At 60.9% G+C, this 22,316-nt stretch overlaps 2 protein-coding genes across 4 annotated transcripts; both read left to right on the top strand.

Moving 5' to 3' along the window:
* The first annotated feature begins 1,577 nt into the window (after positions 1-1,577).
* Positions 1,578-21,418, top strand: LOC118710421 (glutathione S-transferase theta-1). Of its 3 annotated transcripts, none has more exons than XM_045576113.1 (5): positions 1,578-1,762; positions 18,603-18,690; positions 19,242-19,392; positions 20,603-20,779; positions 20,920-21,418. In XM_045576113.1, the coding sequence occupies exons 1-5, from the start codon at positions 1,651-1,653 to the stop codon at positions 21,112-21,114; spliced, it is 723 nt and encodes a 240-aa protein (XP_045432069.1). In that variant the 5' UTR covers positions 1,578-1,650; the 3' UTR covers positions 21,115-21,418. The 3 variants fall into 3 exon arrangements, with proteins under 3 accessions (XP_045432069.1, XP_036278820.1, XP_036278821.1); XM_036422927.2 differs by lacking the exons at positions 18,603-18,690; positions 19,242-19,392; positions 20,603-20,779; positions 20,920-21,418 and adding exons at positions 3,172-3,256; positions 4,122-4,272; positions 4,377-4,550; positions 5,888-6,372 and having other exon boundaries at positions 1,591-1,762; XM_036422928.2 differs by lacking the exon at positions 1,578-1,762 and adding an exon at positions 16,388-16,546.
* Positions 7,787-14,746, top strand: LOC118710426 (glutathione S-transferase theta-4). The gene is made up of 5 exons (XM_036422931.2): positions 7,787-7,971; positions 9,230-9,317; positions 11,272-11,422; positions 12,550-12,726; positions 14,388-14,746. The coding sequence occupies exons 1-5, from the start codon at positions 7,860-7,862 to the stop codon at positions 14,583-14,585; spliced, it is 726 nt and encodes a 241-aa protein (XP_036278824.1). The 5' UTR covers positions 7,787-7,859; the 3' UTR covers positions 14,586-14,746.
* Positions 21,419-22,316: the final 898 nt, after the last annotated feature.

The raw sequence follows: 22,316 nt of genomic DNA, 5'->3' as shown, positions 1-22,316 counted from the left end.
ATACTTGTGAATAATCACTTAAATGAAAACTCCTGGCACTTTGGCTCAGCCTCCAGAGGGGGCGTCACCCTCCCCTCCCCCTTCCCCCGGGGCGCCCCCCTCCCCCTCCCCACGGGGCGCGCCCCTCCCCCTCCCCACGGGCGCCCCCTCCCCCTCCCCACGGGCGCCCCCTCCCCCTCCCCACAGGGCGCCCCCCTCCCCCTCCCCACGAGCGCCCCCTCCCCTCCCCACGGGCGCCCCCCTCTCCCTCCCCACGGGCGCCCCCTCCCCCTCCCCACGGGCGCCCCCTCTCCCTCCCCACGGGCGCGCCCCCTCCCCCTCCCCACGGGCGCCCCCTCTCCCTCCCCACGGCGCGCCCCCTCCCCCCCCCACGGGCGCCCCCTCCCCCTCCCCACGGGCGCCCCCTCCCCCTCCCCACGGGCGCCCCCCCCCCCTCCCCACGGGCGCCCCCTCCCCCTCCCCACGGGCGCCCCCTCCCCCTCCCCACGGGCGCCCCCTCTCCCTCCCCACGGGGCGCCCCCTCTCCCTCCCCACGGGGCGCCCCCCTCCCCCTCCCCACGGGGCGCCCCCCTCCCCCTCCCCACGGGGCGCGCCCTCCCCTCCCCACGGGCGCCCCCTCCCCTCCCCACGGGCGCCCCCTCCCCCTCCCCACGGGCGCCCCCTCCTCCCCCTCCCACGGGCGCCCCCTCCCCCTCCCACGGGCCGCCCCCTCCCCCTCCCCACGGCGCCCCCTCCCCCTCCCCACGGGCGCCCCCCCCCCCCCCCCACGGGCGCCCCCTCCCCCTCCCCACGGGCGCCCCCTCCCCCTCCCCACGGGCGCCCCCTCCCCCTCCCCCCTCCCCACGGGCGCCCCTCCCCCTCCCCACGGGCGCCCCCTCCCCCTCCCACGGGCGCCCCCTCCCCCTCCCCCACGGGGCGCCCCCTCCCCCTCCCCACGGGCGCCCCCTCCCCCTCCCCACGGGCGCCCCCTCCCCCTCCCCACGGGCGCCTCCTCCCCCTCCCCACGGGCGCCCCCTCCCCCTCCCCACGGGCGCCCCCCTCTCCCTCCCCACGGGCGCCCCCTCCCCCTCCCCACGGGCGCCCCCTCCCCCTCCCCACGGGCGCCCCCTCCCCCTCCCCACGGGCGCCCCCTCCCCCTCCCCGCGGGCGCCCCCCCCCCCTCCCCACGGGGCGCCCCCTCCCCCTCCCCACGGGCGCCCCCTCCCCCTCCCCACGGGCGCCCCCTCCCCCCCCCCACGGGGCGCCCCCTCTCCCTCCCCACGGGCGCCCCCTCCCCCCCCCCACGGGCGCCCCCTCCCCCTCCCCACGGGCGCCCCCTCCCCCTCCCCACGGGCGCCCCCTCCCCCTCCCCACGGGCCGTGCGCGCGGCTCTGGGGAGAGATGCTGGCGCACGAGCCGCGGCCGAACCGCACCCGCGGGGCATTGGCAGCCGGATGTGGCCTGGGACCCGGAGCCCGGCGAGGTCTGAGCAAATCAACCTCAGAGCAAACAAACAAAAGTGTTTGTAGAACTTCACCCGCAGGGCCGGGCGGACTGGACATTGGTTCGGGCGGGGCGCCCGCACGGGGGCGGGGCTCGGCCCTATTTCCTGGGACCGGGCTCCGGCCACCATCGCCCATCGTGCAGCCTGCCCTCCCGCCACCCGCCGCCATGGGCCTGGAGCTCTACCTGGACCTGCTGTCGCAGCCCTGCCGCGCCGTCTACATCTTCGCCAAGAAGATCGGCGTCCCCTTCGAGCTGCGCCCCGTGGAGCTGCTCAAAGGTGGGCCCGGCCGGCGGGGCGTCCGCGGCCCGTGCACCCCCTGGCTCCCCGCCGCGCAGCTCCCCGAGGCCCGTGCACCCCCTGGCTCCCCGCCCCGCAGCTCCCCGAGGCCCGTGCACCCCCTGGCTCCCCGCCCCGCAGCTCCCCGAGGCCCGTGCACCCCCTGGCTCCCCGCCCCGCAGCTCCCCGAGGCCCGTGCACCCCCTGGCTCCCCGCCGCGCAGCTCCCCGAGGCCCGTGCACCCCCTGGCTCCCCGCCCGCAGCTCCCCGAGGCCCGTGCACCCCCTGGCTCCCCGCCCCGCAGCTCCCCGCCCCGCAGCTCCCCGAGGCCCGTGCACCCCCTGGCTCCCCGCCCGCAGCTCCCCGAGGCCCGTGCACCCCCTGGCTCCCCGCCCGCAGCTCCCCGAGGCCCGTGCACCCCCTGGCTCCCAGCCCCGCAGCTCCCCGAGGCCCGTGCACCCTCTGGTCCCCTGGCTCCTTGGCTCCTCGCCCTGCGGCTCCCTGCGGCCCCCTGCGGTCCCACGGTGGGCAGAGCCCCCACTGCCCTGCTGTCTCCTCTGAGCCGGGTGGCTGGGGCAGGCCACAGGCCTTCCCTGAAAGGGGGTCCTGTTCCGCTCGGATGGGGAGAAAGCTGGTTTCCAGAGGCACCCCCAAACAGCATGCCTCAAGTCCCCAAAGCCCTGGAGACCCGGGGGACTGGCACCCCTCCCCTTGCTCACCCCAGCCCTGTCTGATAACTTCTCCTCACCCACTGCAGTCCCTGGCAGCACCCAGCGCAGCCCCATCGCCACTCCCGAAGGTGGCAGGGCAGGAGCCCAGCGACACCAGCCCCCCACCCAGCCCCGCTGTTCCCAGCCTGGCAGGGGCTCTGGTGGAGGAGGTGTGCTTGTCCTCAGCCTTTTCTATTTTAAAATATATTTTTGATGTAATATTTTTATTTTTTTAAAATATATTTTATTTTGTACAGAGAGGAAGGGAGAGGGATAGAGAGTTATTATGGAAACATCGATGAGAGAGAGTCATCGATCAGCTGCCTCTTGCACACCCCCCACCGGGGATGTGCTCGCAACCAAGGTCCATGCCCTTGACCGGAATCGAACCCGAGACCCTTCAGTCCCCAATACGACGCTGGTTTCGGCAGCCTTTTCTATTTTAAAAACATTTTTTTTATTCTATAGAGAGGAAGGGAGAGAGAGAGAGAGAGAGAGAGGGAGAGGGAGAGAAACATCAATGATGGGAGAGAATCATGGATCGGGTGCCTCCTGCACGCTGCCCCCCACCCCTTGGACCCTGCAACCCGGGCCTGTGCCCTGACCTGGAGGAACTGCTGAGCGCTCGGTTCCTGGGTCCGTGCTCGCCCACGGAGCCCAAGGCCGGGGTGCAGGCCTTTCTGACCCCCTTCTCCGCAGGGCAGCACCTCCAGGGGTTCTTGCCGGCTGGCAGCCCGCAGGTGGTGCCCATCCTCAAGGACGGCGACTTCATCCTGCACCAGAGGTATGCTCCTTCCCGCCGCCTCCGAGGCTGGCCCGCGGGCCCTGGCTCCCCCGCTGCGGCCCCCGGACCCACAGGCACCGCCCGAGGGCCGAGGGGAAGGTGGGATGGGAGCAGGTGGCTGGGCGTGAGCCAGGGTGGCCTGGGGCTCCCGGGGTGACACAGCGCATCCCTGCACCTCTCTCCCTCCCTCCCCCCCCCCTCTCTTAAATATATTTTATTGATTTTTTTACAGAGAGGAAGGGAGAGGGATTGAGAATTAGAAACATCAACCAGCTGCCTCCTGCGAGCCTCCCGCTGGAGATGTGCCCGAAACCAAGGCACATGCCCTTGACCGGAATCGAACCTGGAACCTTTCAGTCCCCAGGCCGACGCTCTTTCTCTTTTAAAAAAATATATATTTATATTGATTTCAGAGAGGAAGGGAAAGGGGGGGGGGAGAGAGAGAGAGAGAGAGAGAGAGAGAGAGAGAGAGAGAGAGAGAGAGATCAGTGATGTGAGAGAATCATTGATTGACTGGCTGCCTCCTGCGCACCCCCTACCGGGGATCCAGCCGGCAACCTGGGAATTGAACCTGGGACGCTTTAGACCACAGACTGATGTTCTGTCCACTGAGCCAAACCGGCTCGGCTGCGAAGAGGTTCTTGAAGTCCGGAACAGAGGGGCTGGCCGAGACTTAGTGCTCAAGACTAAGAAAGGAGCCTCAGGGGGACAGTCAGGGGCGAGAGGCGGCAGCGCCCGGGAGCAGGGGAGGGACGGGAGGCCAGCCCTCAAAAGCAGACAAGCCCCAGGTCCCAGGGGGTGGGGCAGCCGGGAATGAAGGCCCAGGTCTTCTCACAGCTCCCCCTCCCCCCACGCCTGTCCCCAGCGTGGCCATCCTGATTTACCTGAGCTGTAAGTACCAGGCGGCGGACCACTGGTACCCAGCCGACCTGCAGGCCCGCGCCCGCGTCCACGAGTACCTGGGCTGGCACGCAGACTTCATCCGGGGCACCTTTGGGGTGAGCCTGTGGACCCAGGTGAGGGGCGCCGTTCGGGGGAGGGGAACTGGGGGGGCAGTTACCTGCCAGGGGCCTGGGAGGAGGCGGGGCCACAGGCTGAGCCTGCACGTGGCCTGTGCCAGGTGCTGGCACCGCACATCGGGGCGCCAGTGCCCGAGGAGAAGGTGACGCGCAACAGGGCGGCGGTGGACAGCGCGCTGCAGCAGCTGGAGGAGCAGGTGCTGGGGGACAAGGCCTTCCTCGCCGGCCCGCAGCTGACGCTGGCGGACCTCCTGGCCCTGGAGGAGCTGATGCAGGTACGAGCGTGGCGGGGAGCGGCCTGTGCGGGCCGCGTCCTCCGACCGCAGCGCTGAGGCCTGGAGGCCCCCCAGAGCGCTCTGGCTGAACCCGTTGCTGCAGCCCCACCCTCTGCTTCCCTCCTGGGGGGGCGGGGTTTCCTCCCGGTGCTTTTTAAAAAATATATTTTTTAGCCCTAACCGGTGTGGCTCAGTGGATAGAGCATCGGCCTGCGGACTGAAGGGTCCCAGGTTGGATTCCGGTCAAGGGCATGGACCTTGGTTGCGGGCACATCCCCAGTAGGGGGGTGCAGGAGGCAGCTGGTCGATGTTTCTCTCTCATCGATGTTTCTAACTATCTCTCCCTCTCTGTAAAGAATCAATAAAATACATTTATATATATATATATATATATATATATATTCTTAATGTATATATATATTTCATTATAATTTTAAATATATTTTTATTGATTTCAGAAAGGAAGAGAGAGAGAGATAGAGATGGAAACATCAATGATGAGGGCGAATCATCATCAATCAGCTGCCTCCCACACGCCCCCCTCACTGGGGGTCGAGCCTGCAACCTGAGCATGTGCCCTTAACTGGAATCGAACCTGGAACCCTCCAGTCCATAGGCCGACACTATCCACTGAGCCACACCAACTAGGACTATTATTATTTATACATATGTATATTTTTATTGATTTTAGAGAGGAAGGGAGGAGAGAAAGAATCATGGATCGGCTGCCTCCTCCACACCCCACACTGAGGATCGAGCCCACAACCCGGGCCTGTGCCCTTGACCGGGGATCGAACCCTGACCTCCTGGTGCACAGGTCGAGGCGCAGCCGCTGGGCCTGGGCTGTCTGGTGCTCTCAGGCCTGCGGTGCGCACACTGCCTGGGCCTCACTCACATGGCAGCTGGACAAGGCTCCTGGCATCAGGACCTCCGTATCCCACTCACTGTCCCGCCCTCATCCCCCATGCCAGGGCCAGCCTGACGGTAGGGGGGTGGGAATTGAGAAGAGAAAGACAGACAGGAACGCGGGGTCCGGAGGACTACAGGTAGCCAGTTTATTAACTGTGTGATGCTTTTTACACACCAAACACGGAATGGGAGGTCTGTCAAGAGGAATGTACTCTTTGTTCCTCTCAATCTCCGAGGGAGAGACAGAGCAGGACAGATTCTCGGTGCAGCAAATCTCAGTAAATAGACTTTTTGGCACGCCATGAAAGGTGGCTCTCATTCTCCTGATGGTCGCCATCCACACAGGTCTGGGAACACTGTGTGGGTAGGGTAGGGGGGCTAGAAGGCTGGGACCTTGCCAGCTTACACCCTGTCTCCAACGCCCACAGGTGGTGGCTATGGGCCGTGACGTGTTTGCGGGCCGGCCGCGGCTGGCTGCGTGGCGCGGGCGGGTGGAGGCCGTCCTGGGGGCCGATCTGTGCCGGGAGGCCCACGGCCCCATCCTGAACGTCCTGGCGCAGGCGGCCAGCAAGCAGCTCCCGCAGCCCCCCGCGGAGTTCCGCCACTGGATGCTGCTGCGCCTCTCCAGGATCCCCTGAGGGCGGCGGGGGCTGGCGGCCCAAGGCGAGCCCCGTTCCTTCCTTCCTTCCGTGTCTGACCTGTCCCTTTCCCCTCTCCCTCACATCTCCGCTCCCCCTCCGGCTGGAGGAGTCTGCACAGGCCGGCCCCCCGCTGTCCTCGGCCGCCTCTCTGGTGCCGGAGAAATGGCACCTGAAACCCACCATGCAGCCCTAGACAGTGCGGCTCAGTGGATAGAGCGTCGGCCTGCAGATGGAAGGGTCCCGAGTTTGATTCCGGTCCAGGGCATGTGCCTGGGTTGCGGGCTGATCCCCAGTGGGGGGCGTGCAGGAGGCAGCTGACCCATGATGCTCTCTCATCATTACTGTTTCTATCCCTCTCTTCCTCTCCTTTCCTCTCTGAAATCAATTAAAAAAATTAAAAAAACACACCCAAGTCCCCTGTGTTGCGTGTGGACCAGGACCAAGGGCCCGGGTGGAGGCAGGGCGGGGGCCCGGAGGCTGTGCCGTTGACCAGGCCGTCAGAGGTGTCTGTGTGTGAGTGAGGGGAGGTGTGAGGGGGGAGATGCAGGATGTGGAGCGACAGCGTGACCGCACCTGGCGGTAGAGGGGTGGGTGGGATGAGGAGGAGGGGAGATGCCTAGGGCCTGAGCTCCAGGGAGTTGGGGGTGCACCCTGCGGTGGGGAGCTCTGGAGAGAGGGGTGTCTTTACCAGGTCAGGACAGAGGCAAGGCCTGGTTTGGGGGCGGGTGGGGCATGGGGTACACGCATGTGTGTGCATGCGTGAGTGCGCGCGCCCGAGTGTGTGTGTGTGTGTGTGTGTGTGTGTGTGTGAGAGAGAGAGAGAGAGAGAGAGAGAGAGAGAAATAGTGGGAGGGAGGGCCTAAAGCCCTGAACTTTGCCCCTGCAGCTCCTCGGCCTGCGTGCCTGTCACCACTCCCTGAAGGACTGTGAGGCCACCAGGCTGTGTCAGGCGCGGGTCAGGGCGGGGAGCAGGATGGCGGGGTGTCCGTGGGCTCGCCCTGTGGGTGAGGGAGAGGGCCAGGCTGGGACCCAGCTTCTGGGAAACCCAGGGCCGAGCCCTGGCAGGGATACAGCTGGACCTGCTGCCATGCCCACAAGGCCAGGAGGGCCCCAGCCGGTCAGGGAGGAAGTGGGCTTGAGGGAAGGGCACAGACCTCAGGCCCATTTCTTTTTTATTCCTCACTGGAGGGTATTTTTTCCATTGATTTTTAGAGAGTGGAAGAGAGGGAGGGGAGAGGGAGAGGGAGAGGGAGGGGGAGAGGGGGGGAGAGAGAGAGAGAGAGAGAGAAACATCGATGTGAGAGGCACATGGATTTGTTGCCTCCCACGTGCATCCTGACTGGGGCTGGGCTCCTCTTTCTCCCTGTCTTTTTCTAGCCACAGTTCGGGTTCGATTGGTCAGGGCCTACTTCCCATCTCTGCTTCTGGAACCTTCCAGGGCTGGATCTCGATGCCCGTCCTCCCTCCACAAGGAAGGCCTGGCCCTGGGAAGGGATTCCCTGGAGCGAACCCCTTTCACGCACCGGCCCTGAGGGAGGGGAAGGGCAGAGTCAGGGACCCCTCCCCGGCCTCCTCCTGTCTCCTCAGAATCCTCGCTGCTGCCAGGGTTCCAGGTTGCAGGGCCTCGGGACAATCCCCAGTGAAGCAGGAGTTCCAGAACGCGGGCTGCTGGCCTGGGCGGGAGCCGGGCTCAGGCTGCACCTCGCTGGGGTCAGGGCCTGCAGGCGGTGGCTGGGGGCGCCCGTTCCACGTCTCGGCCATGGGCCTGGAGCTCTACCTGGACCTGCTGTCGGCGTCCTGCCGCGCCGTCTACATCTTCGCCAGGAAGAACGGCATCCCCTTCGACTTCCAGTTTGTGGACCTGCTGAAAGGTCGGCACCGGTGGCCAGGCCGTCAGAGGTGTCTGTGTGTGAGTGGGGGGAGGTGTGAAGGGGGTGATGCAGGATGTGGAGCGACAGCGTGACCGCACCTGGCGGTGGGGAGCTCTGGAGAGAGGGGTGTCTTTACCAGGTCAGGTCAGGGCGGGCCTGGTCCGGGAGCAGGCAGAGCACGAGGCGGGGTGTTTCTGAAAAGCAGAGCCGAAGACCAGGAGGGAGGCGCCTCTACCCAGACCCTGCAGGGGAAGCACAGGTTTCCGAGGGAAGTGCAGGCCGTGCGTCTGTCCCGTCTGATGCTGCCCGGCTCTTGGAGGGCAAAGGGGGAGGAGAGTGCTGCAGAGTGGCCCCTGGGCTCCCACCCGGTGCCCTCACCTTCTCCTCGCGGGACTAAACTCTTGTTAACGGCGGCACCCATTGAGGATGTCGGAAAAGGTACAGAGGTGTCTGGCCGTCTCACATCTAAGAGTCAGCTTCGGTCTACACCATCCTCCCCCAGCATTCACAGCTGCTCAGGGTGACACAGACCCAGTGAAGCTCGGGGGCTGGTCTCCAGGACTCCCCTCTCCCAAGCTCAGAGGCGGCTTTAAAAGCTCAGCATGGCCCTAACTTGGTTTGGCTCAGTGGCTAGAGTATCAGCCTCCGGACTGAAGGGTCCCGGGTTCGATTCCGGTCAAGGGCCTGTACCTTGGTTGCGGGCACATCCCCAGTGGGGTGTGTGCAGGAGGCAGCTGATCGATGCTTCTCTCTCATCGATGTTTCTGACTCTGTCCCTCTCCCTTCCTCTCCGTAAAAAATCAATAAAATAAAGTAAAGCTCAGCTTGTGGGAGCCTATACCCAGTGCTCCAGAAATGAACGAGGTGGAGCCCAAAAATGTTCCAGCCAGAGACAGCTGGTCACGGGAGAGTTCCACACGGGGTCGGCTGCATGTGAAAGGCTCTTTTGTTGAATTCCAGCTGTGTGCTAGGCTGCCGGCGGTGCCTGCAGGCCCCAGAGTTGCGGGTGAGACCGGCACCCTCCAGCTTCTGGGAGGGAGAGGGTCCTCCTGGTCACGGAGCCTGAACAGGAGCAGGAGTCCTGACCCCAGGCCCGTGACCTTCCCTGACTTGCTCTCTGACCTGGGGCGAGCCATGATGTCCTCTGGGCCTCGGTTTCCCCTGGTGAGCACATGGAGAGAAGGACATGTCTGCCTCCGGGATGCCTGGCTCTCTCTTCCCAGGGGTGTCTGCAGCCTCTCTTTCCGGCCCCGCGCAGGTTACCACCACAGCAAGGAGTACAGCGAGATCAACCCCCTGAAGAAGCTGCCCAGCCTCAAAGATGGGAAATTCGTCTTATCGGAAAGGTAACCGTCTGCCCGGGGCCCTGCCACCAGCTGTCTCTGCTCCTCCTGCGGCTGGCCTGCTGGTGCTGACCCTGGACCATGGCCCCCAGACGCCACAAAGACGGGCCACTAGCCAAGGAGAAGCATAACGCCCCGAGGACCCAAAACCGAGCTCCAGAAGTGGTCCAGGCAGGGGCCCGGGAGCCACTGGCAGGTCTCCCCAGAGCAGATGTGACCCAGGAACTGGCCCCCAAGGGTGGTGCTCCCAGAGGTCACAGAAAGGGCAGGTGTAGCCGAAACCGGTGTGGCTCAGTGGATAGAGCGTCGGCCTGCGGACAGAAAGGTCCCAGGTTCGATTCCGGTCAAGGGCATGGACCTTGGTTGCGGACACATCCCCAGTAGGGGTTTTGCAGGAGGCAGCTGATGGATGTTTCTCTCTCATCGATGTTTCTAACTCTCTATCCCTCTCTCTTCCTCTCTGTGAAAAATCAATAAAACATATATTAAAAAGAAAAAGGCCGAAGCTGGTTTGGCTCAGTGGTAGAGCGTCGGTCTGCGGACTGAAAGGTCCCAGGCTCGATTCCAGTCAAGGGCATGTACATTGGTTGTGGGCACATCTCTCTCATTGACGTTTCTATCTCTTTCCCTTTCTCTCTGTTAAAAATCAATAAAATATATTTAAAAAGAAAAAGAAAAAAAGAAGAAGAACAAGAAAAAAGAAAGGGCAGGTGTAGGGGGCAGCTATGGGGTCAGGCCTCAGACTGATCAATGGCAGAGCCACATACAAGTCCCAGCTTGGAGGGCAGAGCCCCCCCCCAGGCACAGTTAAGCCTGACCCTATAGTTCTTCCTTGTTCCTGGGCAGCTAACGGGCTGCGGGCGGGGCAGCAGTGCTGCCAAAGCTCAGCGTGAGTGAGGACATGGATTTGAAACTCGCAAGAACACTGGAGACATGCTGACCCCTCCCCTTGCTTTGCTCTGTGTGACCTGATTACAAAATAAAGCTTCGGCTTACAGCTCTCACTGGGTCCTCATCTGGGCACAGTGATCTGCCCAGCCCCAGTGGTATCTTCTTGTCTATCTGCTTCAATCCCTCACCGGCCACCTCCGGTTCACCCCGGCCGCGCTGGGTGCGGTTCAGGCAGGGCTGTTGGGCCAGCGAATCAAATCGCACCTGCCTCTTAAGCCTCCCCCGGTGACTCATCCCTCTGCTGCCAGTTCACTCTCTTCTCTCCACTCCCCCAGCTCCCCATTCCCAGGCCCCACCTGACCAAGGTCACCAGCTATGCCAGGCGGTTTGGCTCAGTGGATAGAGCCTCTCAGCCTGAGGACTCAAGGGTCTTGGGTTTGATTCCAGTCAGGGGCACATGCCCGGGGTTTAAGGCTCGATCCCCTGTAGGGAGCGTGCAGGAGCCAGCCGACCAATGATTCAGCATTTTTAAATATATATATATATATATATATATATATATATTTTATTGATTTTTAACAGAGAGGAAGAGAGAGGGATAGAGAGTTAGAAATATTGAGAGAGAGTCATCGATCAGCTGCCTCTTGCACACCCCTACTGGGGATGTGCCCGCAACCAAGGTCCATGCCCTTTACCAGAATCGAACCTGGGACCCTTCAGTCCGCAGGCCGACGCTCTACCACTGAGCCACACCGGTTTTGGCAATGATTCAGCATTGATGTTTCTATCTCTCTGTCCCTCTTCCTCCTCTAAAATCAATGAAACTGTATGAAAACAAACAGAAAGCAGGGAGGGGACCGGCTGGCGGGCCCTCGCGGACCAGCGGGCTGCTGGCCCTCCCCGCAGCCTTTGGGCTCCCCCTTCCGCTGGAGGGCTGTCTGTGCCTAGAGCCCACGGAGGGGGGGTGGAGGGCGGGAGCTCTGCCTGCGGGGGAGGCCTCCCTGGGGGGGTGGCTGGTGCAGCCGAGCCGCCGGCCTGAGCAGCGCCCTCCCTGTCCGCCCCGCAGTGTGGCCGTCCTCCTCTACCTGTGCCGCAAGTACAGCGCCCCCTCCTACTGGTACCCGCCGGACCTGCACACGCGCGCCCGCGTCGACGAGTTCATGGCCTGGCAGTACACGGCCATCCAGCTGCCCATGAGCAAGGTCCTCTGGATCAAGGTGAGGGGGCTTAGCAGTGCCCCTCTGCCCCAGCCTCACTCTCTCCACTGCCTTCCTCGCCGCCTCCTCGCGGAGCAGGGAGGAGCGAGGTGACCGCTGGGCGTCAAAGAGCCTTGGAAAGACCCGGAGAAGGGCGGGGGGGGGGCGGCGGGGGAGAGGGGACGGGGGGAGACAGGTGTCACTTAAACCAGGACGGGACTCCAGACGTTTCGTTCTCAGCTGGAATAGATCAGAGTCCAAGGGCCTGGGGACACCAGGCATCTAAAGATGACACGTGAGCCGAAGCCGGTGTGGCTCAGTGGATAGAGCGCCGGCCTGCGGACTGAAGGGTCCCAGGTTCGATTCCGGTCAAGGGCATGTGCCTTGGTTGCGGGCTCATCCCCGATAGGGTATGTGCAGGAGGCAGCTGGTGGATGTTTTTCTCTCATCGATGTTTCTAACTATCTCCTTTCCCTTCTGTAAAAAAAATCAATAAAATATATTTAAAAATAAATAAATAAAATTTGAAAACGGAAAGTATGGAGATCTATTTAGCATTTAAAATAATAAATAAATAAATAAAGATGACACATGACAGTTATGTGACGCTTCACGGGGGATCTGTTCCGAGAAAGTCATCGTCAGGCGATTCTAAAAAATATATATACTTTATTGATTTTTTTTTTTTTTTTTTTACAGAGAGGAAGGGAGAGGGATAGAGAGTTAGAAACATCGATGAGAGAGAAACATCCATCAGCTGCCTCCTGCACACCCCCCTACTGGGGATGTGCCCGCAACCGAGGTCCATGCCCTTGACTGGGATTGAACCTGGGACCCTCGCGTCTGCAGGCCGACGCTCTATCCACTGAGCCACACCGGTGATTTTGTGGTGGAGCGTCGTCGAGTGTACTCACACCGACTACACGGTGGCACCTGCTGCTCGCGTGGGCCGCGTGGCTCTGTCTTCGCTCCAAGGCTGCCGGCCTGGGGAGCGTGGGGTTGTCCGAAACGGCCCGAGCTTAGATCCGGGGCCGGGGACGCGGTGGGATGGAGAGAGGCAATCAGCCCGAGACAAGGCCGCCGCAGCTGGAGGCTCGGGGGGGGAGCCTGGGTGCGGCCGCCTCCTCCATCCTCTCCCGGGCCCCCAGCTCCTGATCCCCATGATCACAGGCGAGGAGGTGCCAGCGGAGAAGGTGGAGGAGGTGCTGGCCGAGGTGAAGCAGAACCTGCAGCTGTTTGAGGAGCGGTTCCTTCAGGACCGGAACTTCATCACCGGGGACAACATCTCTCTGGCCGACCTGGTGGCCCTGGTGGAGATGATGCAGGTGAGGGCCCTGCGGGCGGGAGGCAGCCGGGGACAGACAGACGGCGAGGAGGCGGGCCTGGGGGTGGCGCACTCCATCGGGGCCACAGGAAACAGTTTTTTGTTTTGTTTTGTTTTGAATATATCTTGCCCTGGCCAGTGTGGCTCAGTGGATAGAGCGTCGGCCTGCGGACTGAAGGGTCCCGGGTTCGATTCGGGCCAAGGGCACATGCCCAGGTTGCAGGCTCAATGATCCCCAGTGGGGAATGTGCAGGAGGCAGCGGATCGATCATTCTCTCTCATCATTGATGTTTCTATCTCTCTTTCGTTCTTCCGTCCTCTCTGAAATCAATCAATAAATATATTTTAAAAATAAAAATAAAAATATATATATCTTGATTGATTTCAGAGAGGAAGGGAGAAGGGAGAGAGAGAGAGAGAGAGAAAGAAACATCAATGATGAGAATCATAGATCGGCTGCCTCCTGCACTCCTCCCACTGGGAATCAAGCCCACAGCCTGGGTATGTGCCCTTGACTGGAATTGGACCCGGGACCCTTCCGTCCGCAGGCTGATGCTCTATCCACTGAGCCAACCGGCCAGGGCGAACAGAGCTTTGAACCATAGAGGGGGATTGCTAGCATCCACGCTGCATTCCTGAGTGTGTGTGGGGACGGGGAGGGGGAGGCCGAGCCTGGGGCAGGGAGGAGAGCACAGATTTCTTGGGTCAGTCAGCTGGGATTCTAGATGCCTCTGCCTCCTGGTGGACGCCCAGGCAGTGTCCAGAAGCTTCCAAAGTGTCCTTCCGGCTGTAGGGCTTCTTTTCCGAGTCTCAGAGGGCTGCGCAGAGCAGCTCCCCCACCGCTGGGTCTGAGGGGCGTCCGCGGAGCGCGTGGGGGCAGACCTGCATGCAGGGGAGGCAGCCCGGTCCAGCCCAGTTTATTTATTTTTCAAACATATTTTTATTGATTTCAGAGAGGAAAGAGGAGAGGGAGGGATCGAGAGAAACATCCATGATGCGAGAGACTCATCCACTGGCTGCCTCCTGCACGCCCCCCACTGGGGATGGAGCCCACAGCCCAGGCCTGTGCCCCTGACCGGGAACCGAACCATGACCTCCTGGTTCACAGGTCGCCGCTCAATCGCTGAGCCACGCAGGCCGGGCAGGATGGCCAGTTTAGAGCCTGGCTGGTGTCTTTGCAACTGGCCACCTTGCAGATCGGCCCGGGAAAACCCGTTGTAGATTTTCTCCGTAGGAGAGCCCCTGCGTTTCCCTCTCGCCCGCCCGCCATGGGCCTCCCGCACACACTGGGTGCAGGCCCCTCTCGCTGTCTGCTGGGTCTCCCACGCCAGCCCCCTTGCCGGACCACAGAGGGAGCTGGACATGGGGAGGGGCGGTTCCTCCCACCCTCATCGGGGACACCGTGGGTCTCTGGGAGAAGGCGTGACCCACAGGCGGCTTCCCACTGGGAAAAGGAGGAGCCACGTCGGCCAGGGCTCCCCCAGAGAGGGATTTGAGACCTTGGACCAAGACTAGTGACCAGGAGCCTGGGGGGTCCCGGAGCTCCCATCCCCACCCCACCTCCGTGACGGAGCCTGTGACTGAGGCTGAGGGAGGAGCCGGGGGGGGGGGCGCTGGGCCCCAGGTGACCGCGCCTTCTGCTCTGTCCCTCCCCCCCTGCAGCCCATGGGGGGCAACTACAATGTCTTCCAGTCCAGCCCCAGGCTGTCCGAGTGGCGCATGCGGGTGGAGCTGAGCATCGGCCCCAACCTCTTCTGGGAGGCCCACAACCGGCTGACGAAGCTGGGCGAGTGGGACTGCTCCACGCTGGACCCGTCGGTCAAGGAGAGGATCGTTGACCTGCTGCAGAAGCTGAAGTAGGAGCCGCCCCCACGGCGCCGGCTGCTCAGCCCTCGGAGCCTCCGTTCCGAGGACGGACACCAAAACCCACTGTTTCTTTGTCCAATAAAGAGCCGGGACCACCGCCACGGCTGCCGAGCCTGCGCCCGGGGTGGGCACGGGGCTGCTGGGGAGCGGGGAGGGAGCCCGGGAAGGAAGGCCTATTCCTGCACAAACATCACACAACAGGCCTCTATATTATATTGTATATATATCGATATTATATATATATTATATATTATAAATACATTACAGAGAGAGAGAGAGAGGGAGAGAACACTCAAGAACAGCAGAATAGCCCTAGCCAGTTTGGATCGGGGATAGAACTTTCGCCTGTGGACCTAAGGGTCCCGGGTTCGATTCCAGTCAAAGGCACATCGCCTCTGTTGCAGGCTCCTCCCTGGGCCGGGCCCCGGTCAGGGCCCATGCAGGAGGCAACCCACTGAGGTGTTTCTCTCACATCGATGTTTCTGTCTTTCCCTCTCTCTTCCACTCTCTTTAAAAATCAATGGAAAGCATATCCTTGGGTGAGGATTAAAAACGAAACAAATTTAAAACAAAAAACACACAAAGAGCAGCAGAATAAACATTCTCTTCCAGGGCATGTGGGATGTTCTCCGTGACAGACCACGTGTCAGGCCGTAAAGTCCCAACACGTTGAAACAGATAGGTCTCCTAACGAGGCGTGTTCTCTGAATGCACTGGAATAAACCGGAAAGATCTGGCCCCGGACCCCATGCCCTTAGCTCCAGGCACCACAGAGGCGCGTCAGAGCCCTGGGCCACGGTGGGCATTGCGTGGCGGCTGGATCCCCTCCTCTCGCACACCCGGGGGCCTCACCACCTCGGTCTTCCTGGTGGGTGGGCACTGCCCCCCCCCCCCAATCGCTGGGACTGCCTCTTTCCTTCTCTGCACCTCGTTTCTCCATCTTTTTTAAAATAAATTTTTATTGATTTTTTTTACAGAGAGGGAGGGAGAGGGATAGAGAGTTAGAAACATCGATGAGAGAGAATCATCGATCAGCTGCCTCCTGCTCACCCTCCCACTGGGGATGTGCTCGCAACCAAGGTACATGCTGCCCTTGACTGGACTCGAACCTGGGACCCTTCAGTCCGCAGGCCGATGCTCTATCCACTGAGCCAAACCGGTCTCGGCTCGTTACTTCACCTTGAACACAGTCAGGCAAAGCCAGCCCCCCCCCCACCTCTGCATGTCTCATATCCGCAGACTTTCTGGGTCTGCAGTCACGCCTGGGCCTTCACCTGTGAAATGGGGGTGACAGGAGATGCTCTGAGACACTACCAGGTGAAACTGGAGGCTGTGATTCTAAATCCAACGAGCCAGCCAAAACCGGTTTGGCTCAGTGGATGGAGCATCAGCCTGTGGACTGAAAGGTCCCAGTTCAATTCCGGTCAAGGCCATGCACCTGGGTTACAGGGAACATCCCCAGTAGGGGGTGTGCAGGAGGCAGCTGGTCCATGATTCTCTCTTATCAATGTTTCTAACCTCTATCCCTCTCTCTTCCTCTCTGAAAAAAATCAATAAATATATTTAAAACAATAAAATAAAATAAAATAAAATAAAATAAATCCAACGAGCCAGCCACAGAGCCCTGGGGCTGGGAGCCCTCCGCCTGACCCTCAGAGGGGGGACCCGCCCATTGCCCCCACCCCCTTTGGCTGGGCCGGAGCCCCAGGCTCCAGCTCGCCCGCCCGCCCCGTCGGGGCGTCGCCAGCCGTTGGCCCCGGAATGACCGCCAGGGGGCGTGGCCTCGCTGCGAACCAGTCCGCTGGGCTCCGCGCAGCGCCCGGAGCTGCGGTCCGCCGCCGCCATGGGCCTGGAGCTCTTCCTGGACCTGCTGTCGCAGCCCTGCCGCGCCGTCTACATCTTCGCCAAGAAGAACAGCATCCCCTTCGAGCTGCGCATCGTGGAGCTGCTCAAAGGTGGGCCCGGCGGCGGCGTCCGGGGAGGAGCCGGGAGGCCAGGCGTCGCTGGGGGCCGGGGACCCCCTCCCGGGCCCCCTCCTCTCCATCGCGGAGAACGGCGAGCCACCCGGACGCTCCCAGGTCCAGGAGGAGAGACCTGTGGGCAGAGCATCCCCCTGGGAACCCGAGGCCCGGGCGCATGCCTGGGTGCGGGCGCGGCCCCCAGGCGGGTGTGTGTGTGAGTGAGTGTGAGTGTGTGTGAGTGTGAGTGTGTGTGTGAGTGTGTGAGTGTGTGTGTGAGTGTGAGTGTGAGTGTGTGTGTGAGTGTGTGAGTGTGTGTGTGAGTGTGAGTGTGTGTGTGAGTGTGTGTGAGTGTGAGTGTGTGTGTGAGTGTGTGAGTGTGTGTGTGAGTGTGAGTGTGAGTGTGTGTGAGTGTGTGTGTGTGTGAGTGTGTGTGAGTGTGTGTGAGTGTGTGAGTGTGAGTGTGAGTGTGTGTGTGAGTGTGTGTGTGTGTGAGTGTGTGTGAGTGTGTGAGTGTGTGTGTGAGTGTGTGTGTGTGGTGTGTGTGTGTGAGTGTGTGTGAGTGTGTGAGTGTGAGTGTGAGTGTGTGTGTGAGTGTGTGTGTGTGAGTGTGTGAGTGTGAGTGTGTGTGTGTGTGAGTGTGTGAGTGTGAGTGTGAGTGTGTGTGTGAGTGTGTGAGTGTGTGTGTGAGTGTGTGTGTGAGTGTGTGTGTGTGAGTGTGTGAGTGTGAGTGTGTGTGTGTGTGTGAGTGTGTGAGTGTGTGTGTGAGTGTGTGAGTGTGTGTGTGTGTGTGAGTGTGTGTGTGTGTGAGTGTGTGAGTGTGTGTGTGAGTGTGTGTGAGTGTGAGTGTGGTGTGTGTGTGTGTGAGTGTGTGAGTGTGTGAGTGTGTGTGTGAGTGTGTGTGTGAGTGTGAGTGTGTGTGTGAGTGTGTGTGTGTGTGTGTGTGAGTGTGTGAGTGTGTGAGTGTGTGTGTGTGTGTGTGTGTGTGTGTGTGAGTGTGTGTGTGTGTGAGTGTGTGTGTGTGTGTGCAAGAGGCAGCCCACCCCGGTTCTCTCTCCATGGATGTCTCTCTCTCTCTCCCTCTCTTAAATAAATACCGATAAAGATGAGTGAGGAGGAGAGACCGCCTGGTGAAGAAGGGGTGCCCCAGGCCGGGGGACCGGGAGGCGGCAGGAGGAGAGGGTGAGGCGGCCCAGGGCAGAGCCTGGGACAGAGGCCAGCCCGCTGGGCAGCCTCCCATCGGAACTTCTGCAACAGCTCGCTCTGCCCACACCTTCCAGCCCTTCTCTGCTCCGCCCAGTCTGCACTGGAGCCCCTTCTACCCCTCCCTCTTCCCCCTCCTCCTCCTCCTCCTCCTCCTCTGTCTCTTCTTCCTCCTCCTCCTCCTCCTCCTCTATCTCTTCTTCCTCCTCCTCTTCTATCTCTTCTTCTTCCTCCTCCTCCTCCTCTCCCTCCTCCCTCTCTTCCTCCTTTTCCTCCTCCTCCTCCTCTCCCTCCCCTTCTTCCTTTCCCCCTTCTCCTCCTCCTCCTCCTCCTCCTCCTCCTCCTCCTCCTCCTCTATCTCTTCTTCTTCCTCCTCCTCCTCCTCTCCTCCTCTGTCTCCTCCTCTCCCCCTCCTCTCCCCTCTCCTCCTTCTCTTCCTCTAACTTTGCCTTTATCCACTTTGTCCTGTTTCTCTTGTCCCTGATGGGGAGGAGGGGGCGCTCCGTGGTGTGCCCTGGGGCGGGTTTGGAGGCTTGGTGAACCCTCCACCCTTTGGCCAGGCCCCAAGGACCCGCTGGCACACGGAGTCCTGGCATTGGGCCCAGCACCCACGGTCGCCGGGAGGAGAAGTAGGGCAGCTTGCCCTGGCCCGTTTGGCTCAGTGGACAGCAACACTGGCCGGGCGACCGTGGAGACCTACGTGTCCGTCAGCGGCTCTCCCTGGTGCAGCTGCAGGAGCAGAAACCTCTTAGATAAACTCGGGCCAAGGCCAGGATCCCGCGGGGAGGGGCCGAGGGGCGCAGGGCCCCGCGCTCTCCGCTGACCGCCCACCCCGCTGCTCTCTCCGCAGGCCAGCACCTCAGCGAGGACTTTGCCCTGGTGAACCCCGTCCAGAAGGTGCCGGCCCTGAAGGACGGTGACTTCACCTTGACCGAGAGGTAACAGGGGCCCGGGGCTGCTCCCAGACCTCGCCGGGGCCATCTTGTCCCAACCCTCTATTTTATCTTTATTTATTTATTTAAAAATATATTTTATTGATTTTTTACAGAGAGGAAGGGAGAGGGATAGGGAGCTAGAAACATCGATGAGAGAGAAACATCCATCAGCTGCCTCCTGCACACCCCCTACTGGGGATGTGCCTGCAACCAATGTACATGCCCCTGACCGGAATCGAACCTGGGACCTTTCAGTCCGCAGACCGACGCTCTATCCACTGAGCCAAACCGGTTAGGGCTTCTTCTGCTTTTAAATATATTTTTATCGACTTTAGAGAGGGAGGGAGAGGGAGAGAGAGAAACATCCGTGATGAGAGAGAATCATGGAGCGGCTGCCTCCTGCACGCTCCACACTGGGGATGGAGCCATGTGCCCTGACCAGGAATCGAACCCAGGGCCCTTCAGTCTGCAGGCTGACGCTCTGTCCACTGAGCCGCACCAGCTAGGGCCTCAGTGCCCTTTCTACACCCTTCATGTCCTCCCTCCCCTTGCAGCGTGGCCATCCTACTCTACCTGACCCGCAAGTTCAAGGTCCCTGACCACTGGTACCCTCAGGAGCTGCAGGCTCGTGCCCGCGTGGATGAGTACCTGTCCTGGCAGCACACGAACCTGCGGAGGCACTGCCTCCGGGTCCTGTGGCATAAGGTGAGGCCCCGACGGGGCAGTGAGGGCGCCACCTCAGGGCTCCGGCACCGTCCCCTTCTCCGCTTCCGTTTGGGTAGTTTCTACTGACCTGACTTCGCCTTCACTCGTCCTTCCTTCTGTTGTGCTCAGGATGCTGTTAAGCCCATTGAGTACATTAAAAACAATTTATTTATATAAAAATTTAAATATATAATTTAAAAAATTATATATATATATTATTGATTTCAGAGAGGAAGGGAGAGAGAGAGAGAGAGAGAGAGAGAGAGAGAGAGAGAGAGAGAGAGAGAGAAACATCAATGATGAGAGAGAGTCATTGATCAGCTGCTTCCTGCACTGTTCCTACTGGGGATGGAGCCTGCATCCTGAGCATGTGCCCTGACTCAAATCGAACCCAGTATCCTTCAGTCTGCAGGCTGATGCTCTACCCACTGAGCCAAACTCACTGTTATATACAAGCCTTATACTGCTATTCCCCTATCATAGCTGGGGAGATCGAGGCTCAAGGGGTTTGTGTGTTTTGCTCTAGGTTCTGCAGTTTGTATGAGGGTGGAGACCTTAAAAGCCCACCCACCTGATTACTTCTACTGTCAGAGGGATTGCTTTTGTGTCAGGAGGAAAGAGGTTATAAAATAGGTAGTTCCTGGGCCTGCTCCCTCCCCTTTACAAGGTTCAGAATCCCTTTGATCCATTCTTTTATATATATATATATATATATATATATATATATATATATATATATAAATATATTTTATTGATTTTATACAGAGAGGAAGGGAGAGAGACAGAGAGTTAGAAACACCGATGAGAGAGAGTCATCAATCAGCTGCCTCTTGCACACCCCCCACCGGGGATATGCCCGCAACCAAGGTACATGCCCTTGACCGGAATCGAACCCGGGACCCTTCAGTCCCCAAGCCGACGCTCTATCCATTGAGCCAAACCAGTCTCGGCCCTTTGATCCATTCTTAAAGGGGTCTGAGTCCCGCAGAAGTCTCTGAGGCTCAGCCAATCAGAGCTCACGGCGGCGGCTGGAATAGTTCAGTAGAGAGGGGTCCTTTGGGAATTTCCTTGCAGGCCTTCCCAGGGTATGGAGCCAGGGAAGCAGTTCCAAAGCTGGGGGTCAAGGCTGCTTGCCTTTCTACCCCCAAGGCTGGGCTGGCTCTAGCCACCACCCCTCTCGCTCCCCTCGCTTTGCCTGCCCACCCGCCAGATCATGTTCCCGGTCGTCCTGGGCGAGCCCGTCTCTCCCGAGGTCCTGGAAATCACCCTGGCAGAGCTGGATCTGACCCTGCAGATCCTGGAAGACAATTTCCTCCAGGACAAGGCCTTTCTGGTGGGGCCCCACATTTCCCTGGCGGACCTGGTAGCCATCACGGAGCTGATGCACGTGAGTCCCCACCCCGGGGCTGGGACATGGAGCATGTTGGAGGTCTCCTCTTCTGGAGCTATGTGGTCCCCACACCGGGCAGGTGCTGCTTGGCCTCGCCCACCCACCCTTACCCCGCCCTGGCCCCCTCTCCCCTGCAGCCCGTGAGTGCCGGCTGCCCGATCTTTGACAGCCGACCCAAGCTAGCTGCATGGAGCCAGCGCGTGGAGGCCGAGCTGGGGCCGCCCCTTTTCCAAGAGGCCCACGAAGTCATCCTGAAGGCCGGTGACTTCCCCCCTGCAGACCCTTCCTTAAAGCAGAAGCTGCTGCCCCGGGTGATGGCCATGATCGGATGAGCCGGGAAGCTCCGCAGCCCCCCCCCCCGCCCCCCCCCCTGCCCCCCCCGCCCCCCCCCCCCCCCCCGGCTCTGCCCCCCGCAGATCACAGATCACAAAGCACATTCCTGACACCCCAGAGAGCAGGAGCGGTTTGCCTGAATCCCATCACCCCTCAGGCCAGGTCCCTCCCCCACCCCATCTTCCACGGCCACCTAAAAAGCGCTAGAGGAGGACAGCACACTCAGACCTGGTCTCCTTAATCACCCCTTTCCTTTGCAGTTTGGCAAATAAACCTGGGCTTAGCCTGAGCCGCCACTGCTAACGCTGCTGAGTGATTTATCCGACCTTTCTCCTGCCCTGGTCTTGGTCTCTGTCCAACAGAGGACCCTCCTCTGCAGGCCCCTGTGCGTGGGTCAGCGTCTCTCTGCTGGTTGCCAAGAGTGACATTACCAACAGCCTCCTCGGGCCTTCGAATTCCCAGGGGAAGTAATTTCCCAGAAAGCATAGGGGTCAGCGAGCACCCCCTCCCCCCCATGTGTTCGCCGTCGGCATGGTGGTAGACCAGTTGGCTGGGCCGGCCTCCCGGGACGTTGCCCTTTGGCACCAAATAGTGTATGTCATGAGCCCTGTGTCTGTCCCAAGGAACCGGTCCGGGGAGGGCAAAATCTGAATCGCAGCCCTCCTGGTGGCTGCCGGTCCAGAGTTCGCGAGCCTGATGCCTCCAGAGGCCCACCCTCGAAGTTGGTTAGGGTTTGGAGTTCGGGAAAGGCGCCGGCTGAGAACAGGGGAGTCCATCTTACCCACGGGCAGAGTTCAGGCTGCTTTTATGCCCAGAAAAGGGGACACGGGAGAAGCTGTCTTTGCAGAACTCAAACCTCAGGCAGAATTCCTCTGACGGCTGGCGTGTCTACACGCAAGACTGGGCAGACGGTGTCAGCCTGCAGGGCGGGGGGCAAGCCAGGCTGGGACAAGATGGAGTGCGAGAGAGACTGAGCATCTCACTCTGTTACGTGGTCAGGACTCGGGCACTCAGAGCTTCACTGCCACAGCGAGGCTCCTGAGCCGTGAGCAGCAATGGTGTGCTCAGGCTGTATTTCAGAAGAATATTCTGGCTGCTGGGGGAGGGGGGTGTGGACTGGACGGTGGCCAAGGAGGAGGCAGGGAGATTGGATATTGCAGTGACCCAGTCAAAGGTGACTGGTGGAGAGGGGTGGCCCCCG

The sequence above is a fragment of the Pipistrellus kuhlii genome, unplaced genomic scaffold (genome assembly GCF_014108245.1).
Source record: "Pipistrellus kuhlii isolate mPipKuh1 unplaced genomic scaffold, mPipKuh1.p scaffold_m20_p_74, whole genome shotgun sequence".
NCBI classification, from domain to species: Eukaryota; Metazoa; Chordata; class Mammalia; order Chiroptera; family Vespertilionidae; genus Pipistrellus; species Pipistrellus kuhlii.
Note: the sequence above shows the minus strand (reverse complement) of the source record. Positions and strands in the feature narration are given on the sequence as shown.